Source organism: the organism of the source record quoted next, unplaced genomic scaffold (assembly GCF_019419815.1).
Source record: "Pyrus x bretschneideri cultivar Hongxiangsu unplaced genomic scaffold, Pyrus_bretschneideri_v1 Contig69, whole genome shotgun sequence".
NCBI classification, from domain to species: domain Eukaryota; kingdom Viridiplantae; phylum Streptophyta; class Magnoliopsida; order Rosales; family Rosaceae; genus Pyrus; species Pyrus x bretschneideri.
This window is the reverse complement of record NW_025999808.1, coordinates 1359432-1370985: the sequence shown is the minus strand read 5'-3', so window position 1 is coordinate 1370985 and position 11554 is coordinate 1359432. Positions and strand designations below refer to the sequence as shown.

The 11554-nt window shown below is 37.2% G+C and overlaps 1 protein-coding gene across 1 annotated transcript; it reads right to left on the bottom strand.

Annotated features, from left to right (window-relative positions):
- Nucleotides 1-4591: 4591 nt before the first annotated feature.
- Nucleotides 4592-9437, bottom strand: LOC103967453 (acetylornithine deacetylase-like). Its single transcript, XM_048573542.1, has 10 exons — nucleotides 8980-9437; nucleotides 7305-7549; nucleotides 7121-7229; nucleotides 6225-6363; nucleotides 6091-6148; nucleotides 5926-5943; nucleotides 5690-5812; nucleotides 5361-5514; nucleotides 5222-5255; nucleotides 4592-4990 (listed from the first exon to the last, which is right to left on the bottom strand). Exons 1-10 carry the CDS (start codon nucleotides 9310-9312, stop codon nucleotides 4887-4889), a joined length of 1317 nt encoding a protein of 438 aa, XP_048429499.1. The 5' UTR covers nucleotides 9313-9437; the 3' UTR covers nucleotides 4592-4886.
- Nucleotides 9438-11554: the final 2117 nt, after the last annotated feature.

The window sequence follows — 11554 nt, the reverse complement described above, 5'->3', positions numbered from 1 at the left end:
GGAAGGGGATTGTGGGGATAACTTAGCTATCTTTTGATGTATGAGATTTACTTAATTAAGAAGAATGGAAAATTAATTGGTAATTGAATGAGACAATCAAGACGTCAGCTCTTGAAATGAGAAATTTTTTAAGGTATAAAGAGGTTAGAGACCTTCCTACAAATTCCTTAAATGTGGGGGAGTATGCCCAAGTATTAGCAAATTACTTACAATCCCAACATGTACTTTTGAGGACTTGACATTGTAAAACAACTCCTCTCATATAAAATATAATCTCATAAGATGGATGGTGCACACCATTAAAACTAGTCAACCAAGTAGTGGATCCAATTATTAAAGATTAGACTAGAGAGTAAGTTGATCATCGAGGCGAGTGAGGTTAAAGCCAACATAACTAAGGAATCAGCCTGACGAAAACCTAACTTAGTTGATTGAAGATCCCATGGTCCGAGTTTAAGAGGCAAACTCGTTGGGTATGATTTAAAGAAGTTAACACACTATATAACACTATTCCAATGGTGGAAAAAGTGTGTTGTCTGCAGAAGTTTTAGGGTGTATATTTATGCTTAATGGCACTGATATCTTATAAATAAGAGGAATATTGCATAGCATTCTTAATCAATGGTCGCCTATATGAAAGTAGAAGTGGGTCACTTCTATGAGTACAAGATGGCTAAATTCTCTAACGTTATCATGAAACCTAGATTTTTTCAGGACTAAAATGAACACAACTATATGAACCGTAATATATTAGGACTAGTGATGTGTGCTGCTTATTGTCTCGGTATCTTCCCCATCCACTATGTCACCAAGTAAATCCGATAAGTATTCACTAGGTAGGTTCAAGTCCAAACCTCTCCCGATGCATCTCTTGTCCGCCTGCACTCTCGAATTATTCCTAATTTTGCATTCATGTGGGGGATTGTTGGAAATTATATATTATAATATTAGTTTAATATATTTAGTTTTTGTGTGAATGAAAAAATAAGAGTCAAGTGTCATAGCTGAATTCAAATTCATGAGTTGCATCTGTTCGTTAGAACTTTAGGCAACAATCACCATGTTTCAAAAAGAGTGGCTTGAGCTCTATATGAACTCAAGCATCCCATACGTCTAAATGAATTGAGAGAAGAGTTTTCTTCAGTGCCTTTTCTTCCTTTTTAGTCAAATTTCGAGTCGTGTCTTGAGAGTAGGAATATATAAAGTTCATTGGAGTCTGAAAAACAAGGTGCTTTAACTTCAGGTTATAGATTGTTGAATACTGGGAGACAAACGCCTACCGAACTACAAGCACAAGGGTTGTGGCAAAGTTCTATCTTTAGGACATTGCATTTACATGCAAACCTCAATCTCTAAGTTAATTATGTACACAATTGATGGTGTGATTTTCTTTATGAATATTACCATTGGAATTTATAATTATATTTTCATATTTTCTAATATTGCTACAACATGCTGAATTATGCTTTTTGTGGTTTCGACGATCGTTTCAAGATAAGGACAATCTCACTTTTTTCTGTTGATCAAAATTTCATTGCAAAATTTTTTTATTAAATAAGATAACAATATATTAAACTATAATATTTAGATTGAATTCCCTAGACACACAGAAAGAAGCAAAAGCCATTAAACACACAAGAATTAAAAAAAATGGTAAATTACATTTTATCTCTTCAAGTTTGGATGCAATTACAACCTCATACAACATCTTTAAAACTTTTCAATCTCATACATTTAGTTAAAAAATCTAGTAATTTAACTAAGTAATAAATGCAAAACCCTACTTTTAATAACGCGACAGTCAATTGTGCCACATAACAAAATATGAATTATAAAATAAATAGAAAGTTCGTCTCCACCACTACCACTTCATCTTCTTCGCTCTCCATCTCTCCTCTCTCTCCCGTTTCTCTCTCTCTCCCGTTTCTCTCTCTCTCTTTTCCACCTCAAATCTGATAAAATCTGAAACGCGCAGATAGAGAGTGAGCTATGGAGGAACACCGGAATTTGTTGTGCCAAAGCTGCTATTCTCTCTTCGCTCAAATCATCGCCCAATTGCCGCCGACGACCCGTCTCTTTCGTCTTTCCCGACCCTTTCCCCAACTCCGTCCAAAAGACGAAGGCAAGGACCTCTTCATGCACCAGTCATCGATCAGATCCGACGGCTTCCGCACCATCTCTGAAGGCTCCTTCAAATTCCTCATCTACTTCGGCGATGACAGAAAGACCAACAAGCAATAAAGCAATGTTCTAAACACCCATGTGCATTCTACTTGAAAATTGGGCAATGTAAATCTGGTGTGACCTACAAATTTCATCACTCGAAAGCTATCTGAATACCATTAGGTGAAGAAGAGAACAAAACTCGAGAAATTGGGACGGCTATCAAGATAGAGGGAACTGGATTTGCTACGAGGGCTCTGCATTTGCCACGTTATCACTTATACCATTAGCCTCTCCATCTCTCCTCTCTCTTTCTCCCTTCTCTCTCTCGTTTCTCTCATTTACATGACATAATTGAATGTCACATCATGAATTAACGAATTTTTTATTTGATATAAGAAATTGAAATAAATGATAATTAATGCATGAGATTGAAATGTTTTAAAGATGTTGTATGATGTTACAATTGCATCCAAACTTGAAGGGATAAAATGTAATTTACCACAAAATATAAACACAATAAAGATAAGTTTAGAATGTAACACTTCATCCATTCCTTAAGCTTATTCATGTGGAGCTGTTGAGTTTCATAACATTTAGCCACCGAGTAATAAAGAGCATACAACGTCATACTCATCCTCTCATAAATTTTTCCTAATCCATAACAAGCTCGAAACTATTACATTAACTTAGGGTAGGGATTATTATAGGTTTGAAATTATTACATTAACTGAGAATAAGAAGTTTCAAACTCGGGACGTATAAGCAGAAACCTAACCGCCAATTTAGTAGGATGGGTAAACTGCCATTTGACCCCTTGAACTATTGCTCCAGTTGAAATTGATCCTCTAAACTATTTTTTTGGTAAATTAACCCCCTAAACTATTTAAAATCAACCAATTGACCCTTATTAGTAGATTCCATCCACTATTTGGTCAAATTCAAAGAGAAATTAGCCTTTCCTTCATCATTTCTTACTTGTCAAATATAACCATGAATGAACTTATGACATTTGAAAAAAAAATAATGTGTAATGATGATGTGAGATGATCCGTTATGTAAACATTAGGTTTTTTTATGTTTTCTCATTATGCTATATGTTTTTTAATTATTCTGTGTCCATGTGTCAAAATTTTATTGGCGGTTATAGCTGATAAGTAACAATTGATGATGAAATTACTAATTTGCCCTTGAATTTGACGGAATTGATTCCGCAATCTAACGACAAAGAGTTAATTAACTGATTTTAAATAGTTCAGGGGGCTAATTTACCAAAAAAATAATGTAAGGGTCAATTTCAACTAGGATGATAATTCAAGGGGTCAAACCTTAATTTACCCTTATTAGGATATATGGCTCAATATGCTACACATTTTGTCAATTTAGAAACCAATCACCCTAAATCCTAAACTGATGTTGTAATTTACCTCACTTTAAAAACTCGACAAAAGTCCATATAAATCTTTTCTCTCCGAGTGAGAGTCTTTCTCCCTTATTAAGAGTATTTCTCACCTTTTTGTGTGAGGCTTTCATATTTGAGCAAATCTGATAGTGGCAACCCTAGCTTCAGTCGAGGTCGGTCACCGTTCCTCCCCCCTCTTTCCTACTCCACTTTTCCTTGCTTCTACTGTTTTCCCTCCTGCTTTTTATCCCAATCTATTATGTTCCTCTTACCCCACTGGTATCCCTCCTCCTTGTTGATCCTTTTTCTAATTTTCAACCACGAATACTATTGAGGTTGTGCGTAGAGCTCCGATGTTTCCTATACCGCCACTTTCACTTTGTTGTCTGCTAGATGAAGCAGGCTTCTCTTGTTTAGTTGCCGGTTGTCCTTACTTTGTGGTTGTGCTTAGGAAGCAGAACAAAGTCAGATGTTGCGACTATTGAGGCGTTGCTTGGCTGTGAACAAAGTCACTAGTTTTCTCTTCATTGATGGTTTCCTTTCAACTACCTAGGGTGTGTGAACATTAAAGTTGTTAATATTTGTTTTTCGTTGTCGCTGGCGATCTATAGGGTTTAAGCCGGAAGGCTGTCCTAGATCTGATGGTGATACATTCCGGTGATGACCCAACTCTTACCCTATGCTATTAAGACATGAACGTTGAAGACATAAGATGGAGTAGTCGGAAAGAAAAGTTATCCTTTCTAAACCCTACATAATCACACGTGTTTAGACGGTTATATGCTGCATTCTATTTAAATTACACTAATCTCCCAAAAGAAGATTCAAATTTGAGTGTGAGGGGGCAGACACACTGTTGTTTACAACTAATCTAACACACATACTAGAAACTATTTGATTGGATTGTAATAGAATCTCCTAAATGGGAATGCAGTTAACCCAAAAAGGAAAACAAAAACTGTCACTGTAACTGACATGGAATGAGCAAAGTGAGATGGAGATCCTAAGTTCCAAAGCTCATGCAGGAAAGGAAAAAAAAAGGTTATCGCATAGCGCAGTTACGCACAAAATGGCATCAACAATTGGTAATGAAATGCACTAAACTCGGTGCAGAACGTATGCCCTCAACAGAATTAAAAGATTATACCAACATTTTGCTTTCGCTAGTTGAGACACCAGGGTTGTGACTGCTGACAAACACCCGATAGCCTCGGAAAACATCAGAAGAAGGCACTATTCAATTTTGGTGTGATTTGGTAGTGTCATTGCAACTTCTTGTTATTCTCGTTCTTCTAAGTTGTTTTTGTTTCTTAGCACATTCTCAGTCTTCTAGTTGAGAGATAACGCTGAGAAACACCTGGTAGCCTTGGCGCATATCGGAAAAAAGGCAGTACTCATTCTTGGCATGGTATGTTGCCATCAAGCCTGCACATGCATAACAGGAATGAATCAGAACATCATCGACTCGGGTATAATAACCGATCAACTCCCAGGAAGAACAAACTATTATGCATTAAATAAACTAGGTTTCCTTCTTTTGAACCCAGCTTCCCTTGTTCTCTCATCCTCTCACAACTGACAGCCCATAGGCAAGTTCTCAATTATATGTAAGTTTTGTGAGCTAAATCCAAAAGGCTAACAGAAATAGCATTGTACCGTAGCCAGCAGTTTGAACATCGAATCCTTCATCCTAGCACACAACAAATTGATATAATTCAAAGAATGAGTACTCAAGGAAAACTAGAAGAGAAGAAAAAGTAAAAAAAGGGCTTGGAATAAGGAAAAATTATTGCACCTGCAGTTCTCGAATGAGAGGTAAACTTCCAGTAATTGAGTACGGTTTTACATGACCAACAACCTCTTCAGTAGCTTTACACAATACATGAAATCCACGGGAGTTGAGATCGCAAGCAACTCCGGACATTGCCTCATCAAAACTTAATGTAAGGCTGTAGAGAGACAAAAAATGTAAATACACTTTCTTTCTTCTTTTAATAATTAACTTGCCAAAAATATTTGTCTTGTTTTGCTTTTGTTTGTTTATTTATTTATTATTTATTTAAGAGAAATATTTGATGGTAGCTAAGCAAAAAAAACAAACATCTTGAGAGAGACAGAGAGTACCTTCCCCTTAGGTTTTCATCTGGTAAGATATACTTTGAAACCGGACCTCGTGACTCTACGTTTCCTATGTTTTCGTTAATGTCATCCACATATTCTTGAAGCTTTTTCATAACATCCTTAACGCTGTAACAGGTTAAAAGTGTTTGCGTGTTAAAAATGGAGAATGGGGCAGAGATAAAATCTTTACAACAAACCTTTAGGATATGGAAATTCACAAAAGAAAGCCAGTTGCTTACTTGTAGAAGGGAGTTAACCTGTAAACAACAAAAATTAATAAGAAAAATCCTAGAAAAGAAAAAGATTAAAGAAAAATCCTCGATGAGATATTCCTTCTCCTACAACCAAGAAAATAAATATCACTACTACAGAAAAGCCTCAAACAAGTCACTGAGAATATTAACCTGACATCTCCCGAAATTGTGCACTCAGCTGGAATTTGATTTATTCCACCAACTGGATCTGAAACCAAAAAGAGGTCAGTGTAATCCATGATTCTCCAACATTTTTCACCACAAGCTTGAAACCAGAAACTTACAACTCCATTGTGTTGGCTTCATGGTTGATGGTGTAGCAAATCCATAGACCTCTTCCTTGGGATGGGGAGGAAAATCTCTATAGAACCGCAACTGGATATCTTTCAGTGCTTCCATAGCTAGCTCCAAAGGGTTTATAGCCTACAGATATTCAACATCAATAAGATAAATAAGTACAAAGAGGACGTAATACCATTGTGATTCACGATACAAATGTTCAATTGTCCAAGAAGACATAAGTTCAGGCTCTGGAATGCTCCAAACAAGTTTTATTGTAACGAAATATAGGAGTGATTTGTAGATAAGAAAAAAAATTTAATTGTGAACCAAGATAACTCCTTAGCTTCTTTGGCTGCAAGTCCAACAAATGCTTTTTACCAATTAAAGAGAAAAGGCTAGAATTTGCTATGACGAAATGTGCTTCAACATTCATAAAAACCCCACACCAGATATCAACTTCCCTACCCAGAATAGTTCAGAAGCAGCGACTGAAATCCTATATTGCACTTTATCAAAGAGCATATTTACTATTATCAAAGAAAATCTTTATGCCTTCTCTTATTACTACCTCATCCCAAAAGTGTTGGGTGGTTTTGCTCCTGTAATAAATCACACAACAGTAAAATAAAATCCCTGATTTGTATTATATTGACCATGACCCCTTTGAAAATACTATATCCAGCTCATAGTGTCCAGCTCAGTTAGTATTTTCACCATTGATCCCCAACCCTAAACATCATATTAATCGAACTTAAGAATTTTATGCCAGGCGGGACTATGACCATGGTAGCTGCAGTGGAGTAGGCAGCGGGATATACATCTAAACCAATGGTTCAATAGTAAGCAGATTAAGTACTGAAATGTCACTTCAAATGGCGTACAGGACACAGTGGCATACCTTGTGTGCCAAACCACTGTGAAAAAGCTTCCCAGTCACATGAAGCTTCCAAGGTATCATACCACCAGTACCGATGCAAGGTTGTTTATCTGCTGTGTCAATCCAAAACCTGAGTTGAACGCCAACATGAATCAGCATGACATTTCTTGGTTATCCTGTTTTACAAAAAATGAAAATTACTTACAGAGGACCATCCTTTAGCCTACTGAGTAGCCCATCCTTTACGAGCGCATCCACACCAACTCCTGAAATGGCAGAATTCTCTTCATTTGCTATAAAGACTGCAACCACAGTTGACTTCAATTTTGGCTTTGTCTCTGCCAGCCTTCTCATGAGCTCAGTTACAAGTGCAACATGACCCAAGCAATCAGTAGTTCCACGGCCACGAAGTTTATCTCCATCGATGCTCAATGAGAATGGATCAAATTCCTGCAAATACAAGAATCAAATTTGATGCACAATGAATCATCACTAACCCACCAAAATTGAGAAAAGGAAAGAACGATCATTATTGCATTTTAACTACTGCCCAATGTTGATCCATTATTCTGTACACAACACCAATGAAAAACTCAAACTCCTGTAATAAAAGACTAACTTGCATCTGAAACTGTATTTCCAAAACGTAAGATGTGAAGCGTAATAAAATTTAATTGGCCACAGTTATGAGATTTCATGCTTGTCTTGAACCAAAGCTTACTGTCAAATGACGTAAGCTGAAGGATCTTAAAGAAAAAGAGGGTAAAAAAATCTGGTTAATGGTTATAATCAATTTCAGATGCATCACGCTAAAATGGTAATATATTACCAGCTGATTCCAGTTGGGATCATAACTAGACAAGTAGTTAGCAAAATAGAAGGAAGGACAAGCTAGCAGAAATTAGACCATAGTTACTAATATATGGACAAAGGAAACCACACAGTGGGTTTTGTTAAAAAAAAAAAAAAAAAAAAAAAAAAAAGAAGCCCGAAAACCATCTGTGGGTTTGTAGAATTTTCAAATCAGCAGAGTTCAACTCGAATTGGATTATCAATTTATTTATGGATAGGAATCAATTTTGAACAACATAAATCTAAAGGCAGCAAATTACCAAATTATAGTATCTAACTTCTCATAACATAAGGACGAAAGCCCCCAAAATAAACGATTTATGCAGGGTAAATTTGTCAACTGAACAAACTTGTTCGGGTTTCAAATTGATTGGATTTAGTTTAATTCACCAGAAAGAATCATGATTGGGATTTTGACTGCAACATTAAAAGGATAGAAGACTTCAGTAGTTAAAACATTTGGATTAGGCTTAATATGAGTAATCAGAAAACCAAGAAAACTGCTGTTATTCAATCACAAAAAGATGGAGAAATCAAAAGATTAGTTTTGGGATAAACCCAAAGGATAAAGCAAAACATATGTATTTGGGAAAATCCAAGTGAAGAAACATAACTAAAATGTATAAAGGCAGAGCTGTTCCAAATCAACAAAAAAAGAATCGAAACTCGGCAAATATTGATTGGAATTAAGCTAACACTAAACAGATAATCCTCCAAACAACTAACACAACCGCTAATCACTCAAAAGCCAAAACAAGTAAAAGCTCTAATCAGTTCAAACAAACCCCATAACAGAAATGCCAAAACAATCAGCCTACGAAGATAGTCGACAAAAAATAAAAACACAAAATTGGGTTGAACAGCTTGTAACATATTGAACATAAAGTTGTCACTCTCTAACGCTCCACACTATAGATAGAATCCAATCCAATCCAGTCCAATCCAATCCAATCCAATCCAATTCAATCCAATCCCAGATAGCAAACACAGAACAAATTAAAGCCGAAAATCGAATGAAAGAAACAAACCCAGTCATTGGGATTAGCAGTGACGACGTCCATGTGACAGCCAACGAAGGACAAGATCTTCCCAGGAACAGTTCCCGGGTACTCCACAATAACGTTGCCTCTGCCGGGGAAGTAGGTCACGTGTTTGATCACCAGGGGCCCACCGCCTGTGGTGGTGCTATGGGGAAGCAGGGAATCAAGGACGTGCTTGACGGCTCGGTCCTCTTGAGGGATCAGCTCAGGTGGGTTGTTCTGGAGATACTTGGACTCCCCAATAAGCTTGGTGAGAAGGGATACGAAGGACTCCTTGTCCAGGTCGCCTACTATTTTCTTCACGTCGGTGGAGGAAGCCATGGCTGCCGGCGAAATCAGAATATTTCTTTTCCTGTGGGTTTTGGGTTTCTCGGGTCGTGGTGGAGAGAGAGAGAGGAGTGTGGCTGAAGTCGGGAATTCCGAAAAAAGGTGGACTTACGACTTCTACGAAAATATGGAAAACTAACCATAACCCCTCAAAATCTTTCCTTTTAATCATCGGGACAAAATTTTTCAATAATACCCAAAATGAGGATGGAAAAAAAGACAAGGAAATAGGCAACTTAGAGATATCACATGCAAAGCGGAAAAAAAAAAAAAAAAAAAAAAAAAAAAAAAAAAAAAAACAAATAAGTCAGACTATGTTTCAGAAACAGTGCTGATAATTTCAGCAACAATAAAAGATGACAAGTGATAGGAGCATATTCATGCGACTTAAATGGCTTGTTCTCTAGTTATTTTAGTCCTTTATGCTTCTTTTGTGTGTTTTCAGGTTCTAAGGGCTTAGGGAGCAAGAAAGTGCATTTTGAGGCTATTTGGAGCATTTTTGGGCATGGATTGGATAGCTTATCCATGGAGCTAAGATGATGGACGAATTTGAAGGCCTTGTATGCTCTTTGGGACATAAAACAAAGGGCCTAGCCCAATCAAACAAACCTTTGAGCCATGCAAAACCTCTAGCCCAATCAAACAATGCATCACAAACCCAAAACCATCAAGAAACCATCCTTTGCCGTGCCTTCCACATCAATTCCAGCTTGTCTTCATCATTGCAGCCACTTTGCCCTTTTATTTATGCATCAAACCTATTTCCTTTCCCTAAATTGCAGCCACAATCCACACCTTTCCAACCTAGCTGCACCCTACATACATTAATTAGTCATTCTTTTCATATTGCACTCACATGCATTCACTTGCATTTCAAGAACCAAAACAACATTGTGCCGTGCCTTCCCTTGCCACTTTCTAGCCATTTCATTTCATCATTACACCACCATTCACACCCCTTTAATCCACATGCATCCACATACTCATTCACTTAATCATTAAGCCACACATTCACACACACACACCCAAAACACATCCATGCCATGCCTTCCCTTCAAACTCCCTTTGCATTTCCCTTTTCATTTCAGCTGCACCTTTGTCCTAACACTAGAGCACTAATCATTCACTTTTCATTATATAATTCATGCTCCAACATGCATATGTTCCCCCCCTAGCTGTCTATCCCATGGATTAATCATCCAAGCCATATTCTATCCTTGAACACATGAAATCACATGCATTTCCAACACAAAAACACCTTCAATGCCGTGCCTTTCCCTTAGATTTTTCAGCAACTTCTCTTCATCATTCAGCCACCACATGCATATATTCCCTCCCCTAGCTGCCATTCACAACATTCACATGCAAACACATTTTTTTCCCAACAACCAAATCAGCCAACACATGCACCAAAACATCCATGCCGTGCATCCCTTCCACTTTCCAGCATTCCCCTTGTGCAATTCCAGCTTTCCACCCACTTTCCTAGCTGTTTTTCACATGCATTGCAGCCACATTCTCACCCATTCTCTCCCTATATAAACCACACACACTTCATTCATTTCAGGGATTCACTCCCCATTCCATCTCATTTTTCATTCACAACACTTCACACAACACTTCACACAACCCTTGTGCCGCAAATCCCCTTCCATTTCTGTGCAGTTTTTCTCCTCCATTGCAGCCACTATCCAACCACTTCCCATCCCTCCAAAACACTTCACATAATCCCCAAAGCTCACCTTAGACCTTGTGCTACAACAACGAGGAAGAAAAGAGTGCCTAAACGTTCATACAATTCAAGTTTGAGTTGTTGGAATGTTTAGGTGTTTCTTTGATTTCAAAGTTTAAATTTAATTCTCTTTGTTTTGTACGTATGAGAATGGAAGAGAAGAGTGCCTAAACGTTCATACAATTCAAGTTTGAGTTGTTGGAATGTTTAGGGGTTTCTTTGATTTCAAAGTTATGAGGAACTAAACCCCCTTTAGCTAGGGGGTGATTCGAAACTATGTTTATATTTGCAATATGAATTGATTAACTTTCGTTGGAATTTCATAAGTTGTGGATTCAATTTGTTTAACCGTTTGATTGATAACTTATTTATGAATGTTTATTAAGAATGCGCGCTTAATTTTCATGCATGAATATGACGCTAGAATATAAGTGAATTTCACCTAATCGTTACGAACTTATATTCACAAGTAGTGGAGGTTGCTTATAAACAATCGCGTTAAAT